At 39.6% G+C, this 21,414-nt stretch overlaps 1 protein-coding gene across 13 annotated transcripts in view; it reads left to right on the top strand.

Moving 5' to 3' along the window:
• The window catches only part of ARHGAP22 (Rho GTPase activating protein 22), a gene marked incomplete at its 5' end in the record, with an annotated part of 163,920 nt that overhangs the window by 21,831 nt on the left and 120,675 nt on the right, over positions 1-21,414 (top strand). For 12 of the 13 annotated variants that reach the window (XR_013930353.1, XR_013930354.1, XR_013930355.1 and 9 more), the window contains 2 exons: positions 6,828-7,027; positions 18,677-18,764. Coding sequence is in view for 9 of the 13 variants with exons in the window: in XM_080401590.1 (XP_080257716.1) it covers positions 6,828-7,027; positions 18,677-18,764 (288 nt within the window). Of the gene's footprint in view, positions 1-3,651; positions 3,683-6,827; positions 7,028-18,676; positions 18,765-21,414 lie in introns of those variants that run through there. The other variant, XM_080401592.1, reaches the window with a different exon arrangement.

Genomic DNA, 21,414 nt, shown 5'->3' with positions numbered 1-21,414 from the left:
GGTTTGAATCAATGGCACACTTTTGAAGCAGATCTCCTGATCTTTCCTACCTACTGTGCTTTAGAGGGTGTTTGAGCATAGCCTTGAATTGCTTCTGAATGAAAATGTGCTCCATGTGCAGTATGCTTCCATGATCAGTCCAAATAAGATCCCTGAATAAGTGTTGTATAGATGGTGGGTCTGTGGTATCAGCTGTTCCTCCTTACTTGTTCCACCCTACACCCAGTGTACTGTATTACTTTGTAATACAGACCTAGCAAATTCCCCAGTTCTGCATGGATGCAGGGTATCTCGTCTGAATACTGACAGTTCTTTGTGGCTTCCCACAATGCATTGTGTTTTTTAGAATAAAGTATTTCACTTTACTAGGTGGGAAATCTGTAGGGTGGTCAGTTGTAGCTGAAAGAATCCAGCCATCGCCCTTCCATCTTGGCACTTATCCATCATTTAATGCTAGTGGTTTGGTAAGACTGGCATGGCTTTATGTATTCATAGGGTACTCTTGTGAACAGCAGGTGGCAGGTTACCTGTGGAATTTAAGGATTATTCATTGGCAGGTACCAAAAGTCCAACATATTCCCACAACTTGGGATAACAATTCAAATCCTTATGAATATACAAGGTTAAACTCTTTAAATGACTCTTCTGTGGAGTTGAGACCTGCTGGCCTTCTTGCTGCTAGTGACAGCAAAATAAGTTTAAGACTTCTTTGTGTAATAGGTCATGGATCTCCAGAGCTGGAGTGAAATGTTAACCAACAAACCAATACCCCTTTACCTGTATGATAGCAGCAATGGATTGCCAAAATCCTTACCTGTTCTGGAGTCCAAGATGCCATGAATTTGTAACAATAGTTTAAAAATGAATGTAAATTGTTCTTCAGTAGTAAAGGACTAAATTATCCTACTGACTATGTGGGGTTTTTTTTCCATTGTGTGCGGTGGGTTGAATTAATTATCAAAGACGAGTTTGCCTTGACTTGTGGAAAGGCCCTGCATTTATGTGTATCAGTATGTGCTACCATGTATGCGTTCCTTGCAATAAAGACATTACCAAGTCATCTGTTAGCATATTTCATGGAAGCCTTGAATCTTTGTGAAATTTAACTAAGACTGAAGCTGATTCTTGCCTTCCTTCAACTGATCTCCTCACCGCTTTTTTTTAGGGTGCGCTACCTGCATACTCTTGCAAAGTAACTGACCAGTAAAGTGGCTTTTATGGTTACATTGCACAGGTCACTAGAGTATAAAATTATTTTTCTGATTTAGAACATACCTTATACAGAGCTGGCTATACCATTTGTAAGGTGGTGAAAGGTCATGGCTGTTATCTTGAACACTGTAAAAGACCAAGATTAATTTCTTCATGCCAGTCACTAAGCACCTGCCCTCAAACTACTGTGACATTGTCTCTTGGTTCTGACAGTGTTCTGTAAATGCTGTACTGTAGGTGGAAAACAGGATAGTTTTTCTGCATGTTCTACAAAGGAAATGCTGCATGCTTATTGATGTTTGATGCAAAGAGCTGAGCCAGCTCTGGTGACTCTAGAAAGGCTACAGGCAACTTTAAATGTGTGTTGCTGTACCTGAGCTTATGGCAAAGCAGGGCTACACAGCTTTCAGTACCAGATGCAGTTATGTGTAGTACAACAGTGCTGTTTGGGTGGGCTAACCCCATTAACTAGCAGGAAGTCTTGCCTCCTGTTCCGCCAGGCACTGTCAGTGTGCCCTCTCTTAAAACATGCTGGTATGGAGGATTTATGCAGTTTAGTCTTATTCTTCACAACACCTTGGTTCACATACAGTTCCTTTCTCTTTTGCCAGTGAACGAGCGCTGACTTTTCTGACCATGCAAAAGAGATAAGGGGTAGCAACCTTTATAAAACAGCAGACTTCTTGAAAGCAGAACCTTGAGCTTTTTGTCTTAGGAATTTTGAGCGGGGATGAACATCTCAGAAGAGGGTGCTTCTTAATGAGCAAGACTAGTTTCCCAGTCCATTTGGGCTCCTTTTTTGGGGATGTTGATGCATCTTCTGCTACAGTGTAGTTCTTTCTTGTCATTGTCCTTCAGGCTGGCTCTTTTTTTTTTTTTTTTTTTTTTTTTTTTTGGCTATAGTTGTGTTTTGTAGCTGAAATGCACCTTTTAGTCGTTACCTTGCTGTTCAGATCTTCCTACATCCACCTTTTTTGCTCTTCTTCTCAGAAGGCTGTCTGTGGTGATTGTGGGGTGGGGTTTTTTGTTTGATTTTGATTTTAGTTTTTAAACAGAATGTGTCTTACCTACAGCTAAATATCTATAAACAAAGTTTCTGCCCTTAAAGTAAGACCCAAAATGTATTTTACCCTGTATATATAGCCAGTTTCTAACCAGCAGTCATCTCTAGTCTGATGGTAAAGTTAGACTAGTTTATTTTGGATTTCAGATGTTTGAAATGGCCTTTGGGAATGCAGTTGTTCTCTTAGGAACTTAATAATATCAAGTAAATATTTGTACAAATAAATCTTCAGACTGTCAGAATCTTTTGTTGGCAAGCTTACCTCCTTTGGTACATGCAGTCTGGTATCCTAACCATTGCAGAAAATACAGATTACTAGACAAATGTATGTAAAGCTAATTATCTCCCTGCTTTTTCCTTTGGTTGGACAAGTAAGGTTACATAACTGCTTCCAGTGTAATGCATGTATAGTTTCTCTTGGAAAAAATGATGGGTTTCCAGACCTGTTTATTTTTAGTTTCATTTTCTTCAGTAGTATCTGATGGGTAGCCATGAAAAATTATTTTCCATAGTAAAACATCCTTTCATATTTTTTTTTTTGGCTGAAAGCAAAACAAATCGAGGAAAAAAAGCAGAATCACAGCACATTGTCCTGATCTATAAAATGTTCTGAATAGACAGGTGTAACTTTATTGAATAGAAATAACGGAGCTTAACCTACTCTTATGGTAGCATTTCTTAATGTGGTGTCTTCCAAGTCGCAAAATGTGCATAGGCATGTGGCTATGTAGCACCCTTTTGTTTTTGTATGAATTACTACTCTATTTGGCTGGAGGGGACTAAAAGCCCTTGCCAATTTCTTCTGATATCCTTCTAGTTGCCTAAATACATCTCGCCACCAACAGTTCCAAACATTCTGCCTTTAATTTCTTTGCTTATTGTGTTTCAAGATGCTAAGCTGTCACAGTGGTTTGAGGAAGTTCTTGGTTTCATTTGTGCTCACTGGCTGTAGTATCTTAGCAATCAAACTGAAATGCAAATACAGATGTGTAACAGACACATAAAACAGACTAAACCAAGGATTTTATTTCCTACAATTCGGTGAAAGGCAATGCAGTATCACTTTCTAAGGCATATGATTCTTGTGTTTTCAGTGCATCCATTTTTGAGGCAAAGTATGAATTAAATAAAACTGAGAATATTGTTTGTAGTATGTGAAACCACTTCCCTTTGTGGCTAGTACTTTAAACAAAGACTATACCAGAAATAATACATAGTGTCACCGTGTCATTAGACTGAAGAAACACTAGAGCAAAGTGCCTTCATGGTAGGGCAGTTTGTCAGCCAGAATCTATTATAATGACTATATTGATTTTAAACTCCCTGCTTATGAAATTTCAAAGAACTACAACTTTAATTGATACTGAATTGCATTGACTTGATTGATTTCCATGTCTCTATTTTCAAGTAGGTACTTTATATTGATTGCTCAAATCTGTAGTGATATTTAGAGCTGTAAGCAGGTGAAGGAGAGCAGAAGAGATTGTATAATATTGCCAAGCAGGACTGAACTCAGGAAGGGGGGATGGTATGGGTAGGGAAGGGAAAAAGCTTTCTTTGTTGTTATGCACCTGCTTAGGCTAGAGAATAGATGCGTTGAGGAAACAGGAATATGTATCTTGCTTGGAGGCAGTTCTGAGTTGTAGAAGAACTCTTGCAGAAGTCTGTGATGCTCTGTTAGTGGGGCAAGGAAGATAAACAGCAAGATTAGCTTTAGACAGGGCTGAGTTGGAACGGGGGTAAAGATTGCTGCCTATAAGGAATGGCAGCGTGGCTCTATCCATTTGGGTCTATTCACTCCTCAGGATAATCTTTGAGTTTACTGTTTAAAGACATGACAAAGGGAGCTTATTTAGTGTAGCCCAGGCATTTGCACAATGGGCTTTAATGGTCACCCCACTGCCTTTGCTCATATTCCTGCTCCCGTATTCGTCTGGATATGGGAACTTCCATATGCCAGTGTCACTTCCAGTCACAGGAGTATTTTCAAGGTCTGCGACTCTGATTCTTGCCTTCCTTCTAATGATTTGTCACCCCAAAATCCAGGCTTGTTAGTGCCACCTATGGGACAGCGAGGATATGGGTCTGCCTAGTCTGTTGTAATCTTGCTGTGCTCCCCTGCATCTGAATGGGTATGTCCTGTAGTTGGCATTTCAGTACTGCTGCACTGTGCAAATGAATCCTAAACCTTTTTTCAAGAAGAACTTGAGTCCGTTCTACATTGATTTATGTTTAGAACTTACTGTGTGGCAGAATCAATAATTAATTCATGAAAATGTGAAGAGCAAAACCAAACTGTGCTGTATTATTTAAAAGGCATTACGGATCAGAACTCCAGACCATGTAAAGTATTCACTGAGTTGTTGTGAGTCTGATTTATTGATTTGTTTTTTTCCTTACACTCTGCTGATTCCATAATTCTGTTAAATAGATGAGCACTAAGAATATATATCTACCATTAATAATTAGGGGCTTGATGTACTGGATCAGATTATCAAAGTATTTTGATCCCAGTAGTATAAGATACCTGCTGCTTTAAAGGAAGGCTGTGTTCATCTATGAAAGTTTTCTTCTATCCTCTATGCAATTATTGTGTTCTGTGAAGCATGTGATATGAACATCAATGCTGTTAATAGTCATAAATAATTCCTCTTTCTAAAAATTTCTATCTGATCCATGCTGTTGACTTGCAGATGAGGTTGCTAAGTATTTCCCTAATGAAATTAACTTTTACAGTCACAACTAAAATCTCTAAGGAAATAGAAAGCTAAGACAGCATGAAGAATTAATAACCATAGCAATTGACTAAGATGTGGTGCTATTTAAAATAAGAATATGAAGATACTCTTTCTCTAGTGACTGATCATGAAAGCCTTAGCTCTTCACTATAATAATTACTAGGAAGAGCTGTACAAATAACACCAAAGTGTATGCGAGGGGAATTATGAGATAACATGCTTTGGAGTAACCTAAAGCTAGAGATTTGATGTCTTTTCAATATATATGCTAAAGCAAAGGTAGTAGTTTTCCAGTTAAGCAAACCTAATTTCTTTTTAGTAAGAGGGCTGAAGTAGGAGAGGGTTTATATAACTATATGCAAGTCAGGAAAACTGGAAACTGCTGGGAATTGCACACAATCTGGAGAGTATTGAGTGCTTACAGAAGTATAGATTTTGGAGTTATTAGACTTATTGGTAAGGTTAATTACCAATATGTTGCCTAAGAAACACTACAGTTCCATTTGGAAAAGAAAATTCTTGGGATACTTGTTCTTGTAATACCATATGTTATAATGTGAATGTGGAAAGGAATCTAGGACAGTCTAAACCATATTACAGTTTGGTCCTTGTTGTAAAATGTGACCTGGAATGAGGCAGAGGCAGTTTCTTCAACTAGATCCTTACAGGCTTTTGCAATAGAGATTTAAATGTGAAAAGCCTATTTTCTTACTACATGCATATAAAATAGGGTGCTCCATTTCTTGGCAGTATTGGGGGGCCAGTGGGGAGGAGATGAAGTTCTCGTATTTTTGGTAGTCATCTGCTAGAGGGCACTGTGTTGACAGAAAGGGATACATGAAGGCATAAGGATCTTGGCTTCATCGTGAAAAGTGGTTTTTTATATATTGCTGGCATGAAAATGCCTGTTTGAGAGCTCAGACTACAGTTAGTAAGCTTAGAGAATAAGCCTGGATACATCAAAACCTGATTTTAAGTGAATTATGTATTAAGGTATTTTTTAAAATTATTGTTTTGGCTATATAAAAATAATCAGAATTGGAGAGTGCTGGGTTAGTGAAGTGAATCTGAAGTGTGCTAGTAAACTTCCCTAAAGTAGGACTAACACTGTACATGAGCCTAGGTTAAATTCAGCAAGGTGTTTTAAGCAAAAATAAGGGAAGTGTAATTCTGAAGAAGCTATGATACCGTATCAGCACTTCTTATAACATTTCAACTTTCTTCTCTGTTTGTCTTTTTTAATTTCCATTGTGTTTTTCTGCTTCAATGTCATAAATCCCTTAAGAGTGAGGTGACTTTAATTTTTCTGCATAGCTACATTATCTATGCTGGCTGTTCCCCACCCCATGGCAGCTGGTTTCACTGACTGATTATTCCAGTAGTGGTTGCGTGTGGAGTGAGAATATTTTCTTACGCTCTCTCCTTCCTTCTTTTCTGTCTCACCTCACCATGCTTACACATCTTCTCACTGAGCAAATATCCCCTTAGGAGAGAGCAATATCATTATTCCTATGTAGAGCTGGAAGGCAGTAAGCCACAAAGAAATGTAATATGAACTGTAAAGGCCTTGGTGGAGGTATCATATCACTTAAGATTGTTATAGTGAGCAGTACCAAAAGGCTGGTGTTTGTCTTTTGCATGACTATAATGAACTTGAATGTACACCCTGGAAAAAAAAAGTACCTAATCAAGAGAGAGCCTGCACATAATGGTCTGTCCATGTCAGAGAAGGAAGTACAGAAGAGTTATTTAGCCTCTCTGTATGTTATTATTCTTATTCCTTTCTTTCCTTTACTCTGTAATTGGTTTTTCAGCCCGATCAAAGAGTTTGGTGATGGGTGAACAGATTGGGCCTCCCTCCAGACCTTCTTCTCCAAACTGTCAAGATCGTGTGCTGAAGTGTGGCTGGTTGAAGAAACAAAGGAGCATTATGAAGAACTGGCAGCAGCGGTGGTTTGTGCTGCGTGGGGACCAGCTCTTCTATTATAAGGATGAAGAGGAAACTAAACCTCAGGTATGACTGGAGAACTGTAGGGTGTATTGGTTATGACTTCTACGTGGGTCACAGTCACTGCTTTGACTGACAGCTTTTCTGTTGCTCTATATCCTAGCCAAAACCATACACACTCAAGGAGGTTCAAAGGCAAGAGATGTTGCAGGGAGACCTGGCTACTACCTAGGCAAGTAGTAGAGCTTGTGAGAAAGTTAGAAGGTGTTTATTTACCCACTAGGACATGCTGACCTGTACATTTTAGTATGGTCATCTATGAGACTGGAGTTTGACAGGAAGAGCTATGAGTTCCAGATTGCTGAGGCAGGAGTGAAAAACCTTGCTTAGTCAGCTGCGATTCATTATCTCCCAACTAATTGTTTTGCAGAGAGGTGAGCCAGCTGCTTAGGGTTAGTTTGTGTGGGTAGAGTATGTAGGTTTTGTTACATGCCTGCATGCAAGACTAGAGAATGGGCTGTAATATGTGTTTTAGCATGTTTTATATATACCTGGGAGTTACTGCTTTTCTATGGAAACTTTGAGGAGAAAAAATTTACATAAGGTTGTGTGCTGTCTGGGTTTGGATGGAAGGCTATGTGTGTGACAGCAAAAACTAATTTAGCAGACTAGGGAACAATGTGACCTTCTACAATGGGGAAAAAAATTAAACTGTCTGGAGTTTGCCTTTATCAAAACTTTTATGCTTTATGGAGCATGGATGAAAGAGAACACTTTTCCTGGTGGAAACAACTGGTCAAGTCCAGTTGTGCAATATGTATTGGACAGTGTCATAGAGCCGTCCCAAAGTAGACCATGGAATGAAAATGGACAGAGGAAAGAGATAGGATCGGGATATGTAGGAGCTAACAAAAAGAGAAGAGGTTAGCTGGTGGTTAAATAATTTAATAATAACCAATAAATGCTACTTGAATAAATCGAACCACAGTAGGGCTACTTAAAATGGTAAGTTTAGATCAGCTGTATCTGTTTGTCCATGGGACAACAAATGTGTGCAAGAAACCTTTCTAAAGCACATTTAGTTTTGTGAAAGGCTTAGGAGATTCTAATCAATTATGTTTTGAGAAGCTGTAGAGCAGTTTGCTGTTGATAAAGGGTGATAGACAGTCACCATGCAATACTCTCATGGGTATACGACATTTAACTTGTAACTTTTTGGTAGTGAACATTTTGAACAGCTTTTAATAAAGTGAACATTTTGCACAAGTATGTCTCTCTTAAGCCAAGTGTGAATTAATGGAATTTTTAACTACTTGCTGCTTCATATGTCTTTTGTGAGTGTGTTGCTGGTCTAGAATCAATTTCTTATAATTAAATGTGATTCTCTAAAACAGTGCTTCTACATCTAGGGTAAGCAGAGCTGAGGATATTGCAATTGTTGGTCTGGAGTCATCACTAATTTCAGGATGATTTTCTGCTTCTCTGACCCTTCTGTATCTACAGCACTTGTGGGGTGAGGGGTGTGTGTGTGAGCTATGGGATGGAATAAAGCTTACAGCTTAGATGAAGAATTTCTTATTCAATTTCTTCAATATGCCTGTAAAATATTCTTGCAGCATTTGTGCTAAGGGCTTTTCTAATTGCTGTAGTACATTATGCAGCATATTTCATGTAGTCATTGTTTTGACTGTCAGTCCTTTAACAAGAGTCATTGAACAGAGAGAACATAACTGAATAGGGCCTGTACTGCTGCCTCCTGATGAGTCAGTACAGGCATTAATGTGACAGACAGCATGGGTAATATCATCACCATCCACACACTCGTTATAGCCTATTATTAAACTGTTTGATACAGCTGTGTGCTTAACTGTTACACATAAATTTCATTGTAGAATGAGAACGGTAATGAATTTTCCCTGACATGTGCATGGTAGATGTGTGAGGATGTTGGCTCCATCTTATGTCCTGCACTGACCTTGTGAAGTATTTGGTCCATGGTTATGGATAGCCTGTTGTGTAAAGGCTAGAGACTTGAACTCAATGATGTAACCTGTTGCTGCTCAGGACTCTGCAAGTAACAGCTGGATTTTGCACTTTCAAGACAAGCACCTTATCTTCCTATACAATGCATGGGGGGAGCTGGGCACTTCTGAACTGTATCAGTGAACATGATGAGGAAGGAGCTGCCTCATGTTGACATGTTGAAAAAGGGTTTCCTTTTTGAGGTCAAGGTTGCTGTACATTTATCACTGGGGGAAGCCATTTGGCATAGGATCGTACACAACCTTGCCATAACTATCCTTCTAACAGCTGCAAACTAGAATTCACATTTGACGTCAGCTAGGACTGTATGCATCTCACAGGTGAGATCTACTTTTGGAACCTGTAGATAGCTATTGCTTGGGATTCTCTGAAATGAAGGCACAATGGTACAGGCATGCCCATATATCTTAGGAAGACAGCTGTGAACCTTAGAGATCTTTGTTACAGGCCATGTAGATGTTTTCATAAGTTGAATTTAATCTCTAATTTCCTTCAGCTCTAAAGGTACTCATGCTTCTTTTAAATCTTTCTGTTTTAAATATTAAGTATGGCTCACAAGCTTGTGTGCATAAACTAAATCAATAACCACTGAAATTTCCATTTCTCTTCTGCTTACTTGATTATTTATATGAACTCTAGAAGAGGATTGTATTCTTATTCTTTATCTGGCAAAGTAAAATAACATTTATGCCATAATGTTTCAAAACAGAAACCTTAAACGCCTTTTTGTTAATGGATGTTATATTGTTTATTTTTATGAAAACCTGTGCTTCCAGGTCCTTAGGGGGAAGTGTAGATATTCTTCCCTTGAAAGTAATGCTGAAAAGATGGAGCTATAATCTAATGGTAGAAGACTGGCGTAGGTTTACTGGAGTGACAAGAAGTTATTCTGTGATCTTAATGGATCTAGTACTGTTGAAGGTGTGTGTGTTTGTGTGCTGTATGACATAATTGCACTTCATCAGACTAACTTCTGTGCCAAAGGTTAGAGGGTGAACTTGTAGCCATTGCTTTTCTTGAGTATTTTCTCAGGTGCCCCCATGAGGAAATGGGGAAGGGAGGACTGACTGGCAAAGAGCTTTTCATGCTCCTTCTAACTCTGTCAATATATATGTGGGTTTTTAAAGTACCTTTAGGCTTGTTTCTGTTCCCAGGGTAGGAGGGAACATATGCCCCTCTCCAGTTTCCAGGGGAACAGAAGCCACTCTGCAGCTAATTCATTAACCTTTCTTTCAGCATTGACTTTGTATGAAGGCTTTAGTGCATCTGCAGTGGGCTTGAATTTTGTGCTCTAGAAAACAGTGGAATTTTCTGGAATGTGTTCTGGCCACTAGACTCTAAAGATGATGATGTGTATTCTATACCTTTTTGGAATAATTTGTGATGCACATAAGATTTTGTCATGTTGCCTTTCTAGTGTTTTCCTGGTATCTTTGGAATGCCTTCAGCATATCTTCTAATTTCAGTGAACTTTAAAGTCAAAATGTAGGACAATAAGATTGGGAAGGAAGGGTGCTAGCAGTTTATTCTATTCTGTTGACTTCTTACTTTTCCTTCATTTTAAAACTCACAACCATTCTAGATAAACCACTCGGTAGGAAATTTGCTAAGTACCCTTGTACACTGCATCCTTCCACAGTCTTACCTTTTCACTAGGTAGGGGACAGGAACGGAGCCCTGACACTGTTGTGCAGCACGACCTAGAGAATCTACTAGAGAATTAGAGCCAACTCTATTCTAGTTAGTGAACAGAGGCAGCAACAATGTGATCTCTGTGTAACAGACTTGATAATGGAACACCTGAAAAGGGAAGCAAGAGTAGCATTGTACCTGTATGTGTAATATGAAGTGGGGTCATAACACGCAAACTTGGTAAATATTTTTATTCATTACTCTGGATGCCTGGAGAATACTCATTGAGGTTGGTAATGGGAATTAACTAGCTGTTAGGTAATACCTAGTAACAGCAGGACTTTTTTCCCTCTTCTCCAAGGGGTCTGCATGAGCCTGCACATCTCTGTCCTCTCAGATTATTCATGAGTGTTCTGATAATTTCTTGTCAGTAAAGTCCACCTAGTGTCTGTCTGTTTTCTCTTAACAATCTGTGGTGCACTTTGCAAGGTGAATGAGTAAAGCTGTACTTACACATGAAATGGACTGGAATTTCAGCCTCTTTCAAGTAATTGTGGAGAATATTAGCTGCTAATGAAGAGATTCACACACACACCCCCCTCCCCCCCCTCCCCCGTGTGTTTTTTTTCCTTGCAGGAACAGCGAGCCAATGCCTGGAAAACCTTTGAAATAACCAGTCTTTGCTGTTCCATCTGCTCCACAGCAATGTGTCGGCTGGACCGTTGCTCTTACCCATACTTGTTGGTTCTCTTTTAACCCTCTGGTCCAGTGTGATATGTAGGTATATCTTGACTAAAAAAAAAAACAACACCAGAAATCTATTATAACCTTGGTCTAGAGGTTTCTAAGATGTATTCAGTCTTCTGTTCATTTCCCAGTACTGTTTCTAGAAGTTTTTAAGGGTTGCTATTCACAAAATATTCCCCCAAACAAAATCCAGCTCCAGTAATGCTAGTGGGAAATTTTCCATTATTTTACAAAAATTTTACACTTACAAAAATGGATTGTTGGATAATTTCAGGTGGGGTCTTACTCAAGAAGGAAGTAAGGGTTTTTTTGGGGCAGGTGGAGATCTGACAGTGTCAAGAATAGAGGAGAGATGAATATTAAAGTTATTATTTTCTCCAAAATCTGCATTAATTTTTCCTTTCTTTTGAAAAAGTATACATTAAGCAGAATGTTAATATTGCTCTGAGCGTAGGAAGAATGTAAACCAGCAAAAAGAGCAGGGGTGCTAGTGCCTTGGTGGTAGCCCAGGCTAGATATCCTACTAATCTCTTCTGCCCTTAAAAATCTATGAAACAGTCTGAGACTTACATAGCTCCAGAAAGTAGCTGTCTTATTTATACTGTTCCCAGATATTGATGAAGCTCAGGCATGCCAGATCCTTAAACTTTTTTCCAGTGGTCTAAGAAGATACACTTTTCCTGTCACTTGGGGTGGAGAAGTGATTGCATGGCAGTAATTTTGCAAGTATCAGGATATTAACTGATCATAGTAACCGATGTGCATGGCCTTACATGGTAGCAAGTCAAGTAATTTGACTTTTTCTTGAAAATGAGTGAGCTCAGTGCATCCATGGTTAACCTACTACATGTTGTTGATGCTGTTTCTTTTTTTTGTTGTTTAGCCTCCATATTTTTCAGTGGCACTAATTTAAATCATGCTTCCAGAAATAAGTCTAGCATTGAGGTTATTACGGAGTGACAGATGGGAAAAGAAAACTGTGTTCTGTGCCTTCAATATTTCTCCCGTTGGTGTCCATCTTTAAAATATTCAGTGGTTGTTCCTCTCAACAACTGACACCAGTGTGGCTGTTTTGAGATTTCTTCAGCCTGAAATACGCAGAGTACATCTCCAGTAATGGCGCTGGATGCAATAGTCTTCATGCCTCTCCCTTTCAAATATAACTTAAAGATTCAAATTCTCTTTAAAAAAAGGAAGAAAAAAAATACCACCTTTTTAATTATATAACTCTTTTTCAAAGATCTTGAACTGATCCTGTAGACTCAGTTTCCTTTTGTGGAAGCAGCTGCAGTTACAGGGACATTGTCAGTATCCTACAGACAGAAGAACTGTGACGCAGACAACTTGGCTGTTAGGTTAGCATAACACACCAAAGTTGTAGTTGGGTATTTCCTGTGGCACAGTAGATCCAAAGTACCAGTTTGAGAATGAGTCTCTGGAAAGGATCATTTGTTGTGGCTGGAGTGACAGCATTGGTTTTCTAGCCATTGAGGTTGCAGAAAACTTTTGAGTATAGCTGATGCAGAAATGTCTGCTGGCAGCCTGAGCCAGCAAGTCACCTTTCTTATCTATTATTGATACAACTGTTATTGAGTGTCTAGATGATGAACAACAGAGGTAACAGAGCTCTTCTACCAGTTCATGCTTGTGTAGCTCTGGAAGAGTTCTTCACAAACACTTAGGAAAGCTTCCTTTGTCATTTTGCTCTCTGTCCTCACCTGAGACATGAGGTTCTGAGACAACTGACTTATCAGTTGAATGGTGGGGTCTATCCTTAGCCTGCTTTAAATATAAGAGAATTTGACTTTCGTCCCTTTCACTGAGACTAAGGCTAAGTCTGGTTGTGGGCTAGCTTGGGCTATTTTGATCCTTAGAATTTGGGGTTGGAGATAATTCATTGATATAAAGCTGTTGCAGAAATTTTGTTCCATGCTCAGCTAAAATCAAGATTCTTGTGTAGTCAGTTCATCATCCTTAGACTGGGATTCAGATATGTATAACTGAGAGCAGATTTGAGTTCCACTTTTCCTCCCCTCCCATCTTGTAAACATCTTTAATAGTGACTAATGTGTTAAATGTAACAGTATGAGAATTAGGATGATCAGTGCTCTGGCACCAACTGTGTGTGTTGAGGGACTCTGTCAAGAAAAGGAAGCTTCCCACTCATGTTTCCTGTGTTACAGTTTTTCTTTACCAAATCCTGGCTCTACGGAGCCTGGTAGAGGGCAGGACTTCTAAATTGGTCTCAATAGGGAGGACTACAGTAATACCTTTAAGGTATGAACACCTGTCCTCTTAAGAGTCTCCTTCAAAGCATGCAAGGTGATGCTATCATCAGACATTGGATTTGAATATTCAGCTTACTGGAAGGTCTGTAACCTATTGCTTGTGCCTTGAGCTGTTGAGCCATTTCAGGCTCCCAAAGCCTGAGGGAGGGAGGAATAACTTAGTTGTGAACTGAAGTTTATTTCTGGGGCACGCTTTGACATATAACAAGTTAGACCTTAGGGAATTTAAACTGATTTAATCCATCATTAATTTATTTCCCAAGCAAGATTACTAATGCAGTCTGAGTGGCTGCTTGACAAGGACACATCAATCTGTTCAAATTTAGTAATGTCTTTCTACCAGTGACAGCAACTGTCAGAATTGATACACCCTCCCTGCTAAGATGAATTAGGTTTTTTCCTACCTTTTCAGCTTTTTTTTATTTAGACTTCTCCATAGTGTGCCAGGCAGATTGGACAGCTGTGAGCTAAGTAATCCATTACCCTCCGGAGAAGCCTAAAAGGCTTCTAAAAGGACTTACTATATAAGATAGAAGAGCTCAGCGCAGTTAGCTGACATGTGTAGAGAGAAATGCACAAGAAGCTGGTCTGAAGATCTTTGCTGTATATACACCTATGACCTAAAAATACTTGCCAGGGGTGAGCCTAGGTTGCAGGCTTTTCTTGGTTTCCGTAAGTAGAGTAAGCATCCTTCAGATTTCCTTTATGAAAAATCATTCCCCTAGTTGTCTTATTTCCCAGCTCCTGCAGTTGTTATGTTACCAGCTCAACTTGCAACTCCATTGCACAGCTGAATGAGGAGCACACTGGTAAGGACAAAGTAGCTATACTGGTGTACGGTCCCCATTGCCACTGTGGCTGCAGCAAGTACTGCATTCCATCCACCGTCTTGTGTGTGTGGTAGTTTTTCTGTTTATTTTTTAAATGAGCTCTGCTACATAGTGATCTTTTTCTTTTCCATTTCATCAAAGATGAGTAAAATGAGAACAAGAAACAGGTCACTTCAATGAGAACTTTCTACAGAATATATGAAATCACATTTGTTCTGAAAAGGATCAAAAAAAAGGGTATTTTGTGTGGGAAATGCTTTGGTTTAGGGTGCTAGTTGAAGCAGTTTATGCCTCTGAAATCTCTTCTAAAGTAAACATCGCCCTCATGTACCAAAGGTGTGACTCACTGAAGCAGGGGCAGGTGACATTGCACCATATGGTTCCTTGAGCATGGAGAAAGTCCATTTGCTTAGTTCTGTTGCAGGAGAAGGGTGACCCCAAGCAAGGAAATTACAGCCACTGGAATGCACTGCAGTGTGAGATTTTGCTTTAACACTTTGACTTCATCACTGACTTCAGTTTCCTGCAGAAAGATGGGCCTTCTGAAACTCTGTAGTTTGACAGCAATTTTCTATGAACTGTCACTGCTCTTCACTGAGTGCAGAGTGTATCTCCTGGTCTGTATATACTGCTGTACACCGTCACCATTCCATATTGTAAACAACAAAAAGCTGGCATGTGTATTCTTGGATTTTGCCTAAAATATGTGTGACCTGGCTATACGTATTTGCCGAGTTTACTATTTCAGGCTGAGGGAAAGAACCCTCTATAAAAGTGTGACTTATTCTGAAATAATACAGGGCTTGTTTCAGGGTCCTGAGGTCCCCTTATTATAAATGTGAAGTTTAGGTAACTATTGCAAATGGGGGTTTGCTTGCTTTATACCATTGGATAAGGAAGGCCTCGCTTTTATTCTGTGCTGGCTTGTAGGCATATCCACTTTGAGACTGGCTAGTTTTATTAAGAGGGCTTCTTAAGAGAGGATTGTGCTTTAAAAGAAGAGACAGTAACTAACTGTATCTTTAACAACTTTTCATTCAACAAAATGTAAGTAGGTTCTCAAAGGAAAGCAGCTGTTAACATTTAGAGAGTTACATCTTCTGGCAGAAAACAACTATTGCCAAATTGCAAATGATACCTGAAGCTCTGAAAGTCTGATGAGCTGGAATCCACTGATATTGTATTAGTCTTTATTGCTATATGTACATTTCTAGCTTGTGTTAATAAGATAATGACCAACAAAACTATCTTAAGAGCTCCCCCACCCCAGCCCAGCCAACTTCATGATTTTCAGGGTCCTTCCTTGCGGCTTCTTGGCATTCTTGTCTTAGGCAGTTCTGTAATCCTTTCTATTTTCAATTGTGCAACTTGGATATTTAATTTTTCTTCTGCTTGTGCTACCATTTCCCTAGGGATGGTCCACTTACTCCAAAAAGCAGGAAGGGTTTGAATTTCTATTTGGAGTATTAAAATTTCAGGTTCTGTTCTTCATAAAGAAGCTTTTTTAAAAGACTGGAAGGGACACAGTTCTTTATTTAGTTATCCACATGCCCTTATCCATGTGCTTCAGCCTCAGGTTGACATAGAAGCTACTTTCTTCAGTCTCTTCAGGGATCTTTGTTCTGTGGTAAGGCAAGCACATGCTTTACATTTAACAGTTTTGTTCACTTTACCATTGAATACGGTGTCCCTAGGAGCTTGCTATGAAACTACTTTAAAACCTGTGCATTCAGTATGAAGAAGAGATGGGGAGAGAGCACAGATGTCTCAGTACATTCAATTAAGCTATTTTTGTTTCAGAGGGCTACCCGATAGAAATGAGACTGAGAAAAGCAGTCTTCCTGCTCAAGTCAAAAGTTGAGACTGCTTATTGTCAAAACATCCTAAGCTTTGGGTAAAAGCAAGATTCAGGGACCTGTCTTTGAAAATCATGCTGTGTTCAGTTGACCACTGTTTGGTCCTTGTTCTGGCTGACATAATATTCCATGACACTACCTCTACTTCGCATGAATTTTGTGAGTTGCAGTGTGCATGGGGCTTGAATTTCCTTGGGAGATTTGCTCTTTGCTTTCTGGCAGAAGACAGTTTATCTATGGTGGTAATTGATGGTATCACTTTAATTTTCCAGGATGCTGTTGTCAGAAATATTTTGCCATTTTAGACAGGTGGTCAGTGATACGTGGATAGGGAGACCTTATCCTTTTAGAAATTCCTGTTTCACAGGTGATCTGATCTTACTAAGAAGCTGGGAATTCATGGTGGAGGTTACACTGTGGAGAGGTGCTTCTCTGCCCATCTGCCCCATTCTCTTGTAGTTCAGCCCTTTACCCACTCCGCACATGATTACATAGGCACTAGCCTGCAATATGTCATTAACTGCAGTAGTTTCATGAATTCTAGGTGACGGGGATTCTCTGCTCTAGAATGTTGACGTGGCTTATCAAGAGGAACTAAATAAGAGTCTATAGCCTGATGCCAGTGTAGCAAAACCCAGAAGCAGGTTGCTGAATCTATACTGACATAGCAGGTTGAGATCTATCTTGTGAAGAACAAATTTGAGTATGTGAAACATTTTCAGTCTGCAATGAACAGATCCTTTCAAAGCAGCAAATGTTAGTAGCGTGAATTGTTAGAACTGGAAGGTCAACTTGTAAACCTCCATGATGCAGAGCTTATTTCCTAGTTGAGGTATTTTCAATCTCAATTATTACTGTTGTACTTTATTTGTAGTAGTTTTTGCACGTTCTGTGTTCAATGAAAAGTGTAAAACTTAATTAATTTACATTAATACAAGCTGGCTCCCTGGGTTGTTAGAGTGGTTTCTCCAAACAAAGCATCTGTAGGAGAATGTATTATTAAGGGGCAAAGCTAGGGAAGTTATGTTGTAACAGATATAATGAAAAATAATACAACTGGCTTTTCTGTTCTATGGAGAAGGTTGCAAAGGTCATATGATGGGTTGTCTTCTATTGATTGAAATCCTGGATTGTCTTTTGCATGAGACACTAATGGTGCTACTCAGTAATATGGATCTGGAAGCTGACAAGGAGCGTAACTAGGATTCATTTTGATTGCCAATGTTATGATGCTCCAATGTGTCTCGGGTTTGGCTGTTGCCAAACTGATTGGAGAACATGTAACTGCATGTTTAATAGAGCTATGAGTGAAAATAACTGACTGAAACAACTTTTTCTGCTGAGCAGAAGATAATGGTTTGGACCCAGCTTCCATTCCAGGGTGTTTCAGTGCAGGAGTAGGAACTGCTGATTATGTTCTTCATGGCTTAAGTCTTGCAAGTCCCAGTTCTTACTGCATTTTATCTGTCTTATTGTGTGTATGACCTAAAGAATGCTAGCTGGAAGTCCTTTAAAATGTCAAAAATCAAACTAAAAAAGTGGAGAAACAATGAGTTCTAAATAGTGTGTTCATTCTTGTTCCACCTGTGTTACTGGACAAGAGCTTCCTGTGATCTCTTTTTTAACTTTTCCATAGATGAAGATAATTTTGTTCACTTTGAAGATACTATGCCACCAGCTATGCAGAATTCCCAAACTGGAATATGTTGTGTTCATTATACTTGGGCTCAAGGTGAAAATTAATCTGAATTCTGGCAACATTTGAACTTGGGAAGTAAAAGGGCTCAGATTCCTTGCTAGGGAAACTGTCTCCTGGATTAAAAGGCAATCCTGTTGCCTTACAAACCGAAATTAGCTGTTCTCCTTTAGGTGTGTCCCTGGGAGCTTTTGTGTACTGAGAATCTCTGGGAAATGCGCCATTTTCTTCAGTTGCAGAAGTAAAGATCTAGAACTTCAACCACCTCATTGCTGTAGGCTGTAACCAGAAATTAAAGGGTCAAGGAAGAGTAAGATGCAATGTGAAATGACGCTTTTGCAAGGAATGATTAGTTATGGAAACCAAGGAGAATCATGTATGCATGCTCAGAGTATGGTTATTCTAGAGAAAAGATAATTTGATCAGAAGTGTCCAGTGTGAGAGAAGGCACGGATGAGGCAGGTGCATGACCAGCTCAAACTTTTCTTGCTCAGAAAATGTGGAAAGGAAATGGGCTTAATCAAAGAGTGGGGCTTAAATTTGCTGTATCCATTACCTTTGTCTCCTTTTCCTTACTTTCTTCATTGCCTTTCCTCTTTCACTGGTGTTTATGTCCCTTACAGGGTCTGATACTACTGCAAGGCAATCAGGTGAATGAGCTGCCACCTAATCCTGATGAACCAGGGAAACACCTCTTTGAAATTGCCCCAGGTACGCCATCATTTTCTTGTACTTTCAACATAGCCATCTCATTCCCATCTGTTGTCATTAATGATAATTTAACTGTACTAATCGCTTCTAAGTGTTCTGATACATTAGTTAGATTATCTAGAGAGATTGGGAAGTGGGACTTGATAGACTATGTAGTGTTCTTTGTTTTGGATTTAACTGCTGCCATGGTACCTCATGAAAATAGTAGTTAAGATACATAATGCTCCTTGATTTTTCTGTGTGGAGGGGACTCCTGCCTGGTAGTCTCCCAAGCTTGTGGTTTTCTGGTTGTTGTGGGAGAAGCTGAAGCTGACATGGAGCACAGCACAGAACTTAGAGAAAAAGGGTAGGCAGTATATGGATGTAATTTCATTCTTGTATACTAGTCCCCCACAATTGGGGGTGGGGGTAGGGAAAGCAGCAGATCAGTGGGTGGAGGGAGAAGAAAAAGAGTTTTTAGAAGTTCCGAACTGTTTCACTTTTATCCAAAAGTTTTAAGAGAATAGATGATCTGCCATGAAAGAGAAGCTGACATTTTGTTAAGTAGAAAAAACTAATGATCTGTCCAGCATAGTCTAAATGTAAAACTTTTGAAATTGTTTTAACTCCCATGTAAATTCTACCTGTGGACTGGTTTGGTATCTCCAGGGTATACTTAGAGTTAAGTTCCCTATTGCAGCAAAAGAGCAACTGAATTTACTTTATTCAGTTCTGTTTGTACTTGGGAGAGGATCATCCCTGTGCATATATTTGAATGCAGTATATTTTGGACATAGATTCAGGTGGCAGGATCTACAAAGAAGGCGGCTGTTGCACCACTAGCAATGTTAGACCAGAGCAATAAGAAAGAACTGGATTAGTCCTTCCACAGCCGTCTCCCAATACGTGAAGACTGAGTTCCTGGAAGCAAGGAGGGGGACAAATGTGACTATGGCAAAAATTATGTCACTGCACTGGCTCGGTCATGCTTTATTTCATAGTAAATTTCTCCTGCATGGACTACTTGTCCATACTTCTTGGTATTGTCTGTTTCCCTGCAGTGTTGGTGCTATTGATAGGGTAGATAACAGTAATATTTTTTTTTTTTTAAATAAAATGGACAGCACAGGGAACATCTGTCCTTATAGTTGAATGTTGGTGTTGTGGAGGCAGGTGTACTTTTACCTGTGTCTTTGGGGTCTTTTTTCTTACCCTCTAATCAGGCTGGCTTATAATGCCTGTGTTGCACGTGTATCTTGACACAGTATCGGGCAGTGCAAGGAGAATGGGCAGTACTGCAAAGTTTTCAATTATATAAGCAGGCAGGTTTTGCATTAACTTAGTCACGACATTCTGTTAGACACACAGGAAGCTACTTGGGGAGAAGACGTTTGTTTTGGTTTTCTCTTCCTTACAACTGCATGCTATCTGTTAATGCCTCCTTTTTCTTATACTGGACCATGCTTTCATAGGCAGGGCCCCACAGACAGCAGGGCACTGGGCTCACAGTGTTCCTTGCATGGAAGATCTCCTAGGAGGTTGCATTCACAGTCTGAATGTGACACATCTTATGTGCGGTTTTCCAAAGATTGTGAGCTGTGTAGTTGTAGAAGGACTGTGGACCTGGGATGCGAAAGCACTGGAGTGGTTGTGACTGTGAATGATCCCACATGTTCTGTCAGTGACCTGAGATATTTAACTGAGCCACAGACCGGCTTGGTTGTTTCCTGCAGATTTGAGTTTGCCCCCTGATTCAGGGTGGGAAAACGGTCATTCCACATTTCTTGCCCAACCTGTCATGTTATATTACTGTAGGCTGCAAAAGAATTGTCCTGAACTGCAGGTGGCTGTTTCTTCAGTGAAGCTGGTAAAGTAATGCCATGTGGCTACTTGAAAGAGGCTATCCAGAAGGGTGGAAAAAAAAAAAAGACTCTGTTCACAGCATAGTTGTGAGTCCCAGGACACCTGTGTTCAGCTTGTGGTTTTGACATTGTCCTTCTCTGTGTACCCTGGGAAAACTATTCAGTCTTAACACACCACTGTCCTGCTGCAAAATTGAAATGTTTTGCCTCCCTTGTAGACCTAAATCCATTCACATTTGTAGCAAACTTAGTTGCTATGTGGATATGTGGATAGCAAATACCGAAAAATGCTATAAATAGTCAACATGGAATGTGACTCAGCACAGACGTCACTGGAAAATGTGGCCTGAAGAGTTCCCCATTCTGTTCACAGTACACTTATTCTGTGCTGGTTTTGGCATAAATGCCTTTTCTTTTTTGCATGTGTTCTGTAATGACTGGTTGGTTGCCAGCCAGGCTGCCAACTGGTGGTTGCCAGCCTGCAGAACACCCACATAGTGAACAGCTCTTAAACAGATGCCAGATAGGAAGGGGAGCACGAATGATCTTGCAGGACCCAAATAATTATTTTCCATCACTTCCTGTCTTCCCCTGTGTCAGATGTATGGCCATGATCATACCTCTACCTAACTGTGCCTCAGTTCTCCCAGTGTAAACTAGGACTATACAGTTTCTATAGGGATGATGAGATTTTATTTTAAGTCATCTTAACTAAGTTGGGGATCTTGTGAATACAGGTACATTCCATAGCTGTAAATATATATATATGGGATTTTACTGTGCTTGTAAGCAGCAGGCTTTAACTGACA

Source organism: Falco punctatus (genome assembly GCF_963210335.1).
Source record: "Falco punctatus genome assembly, chromosome: 9".
Taxonomy (NCBI): Eukaryota; Metazoa; Chordata; class Aves; order Falconiformes; family Falconidae; genus Falco; species Falco punctatus.
This window is presented reverse-complemented; position numbering and strand designations above follow the sequence as displayed.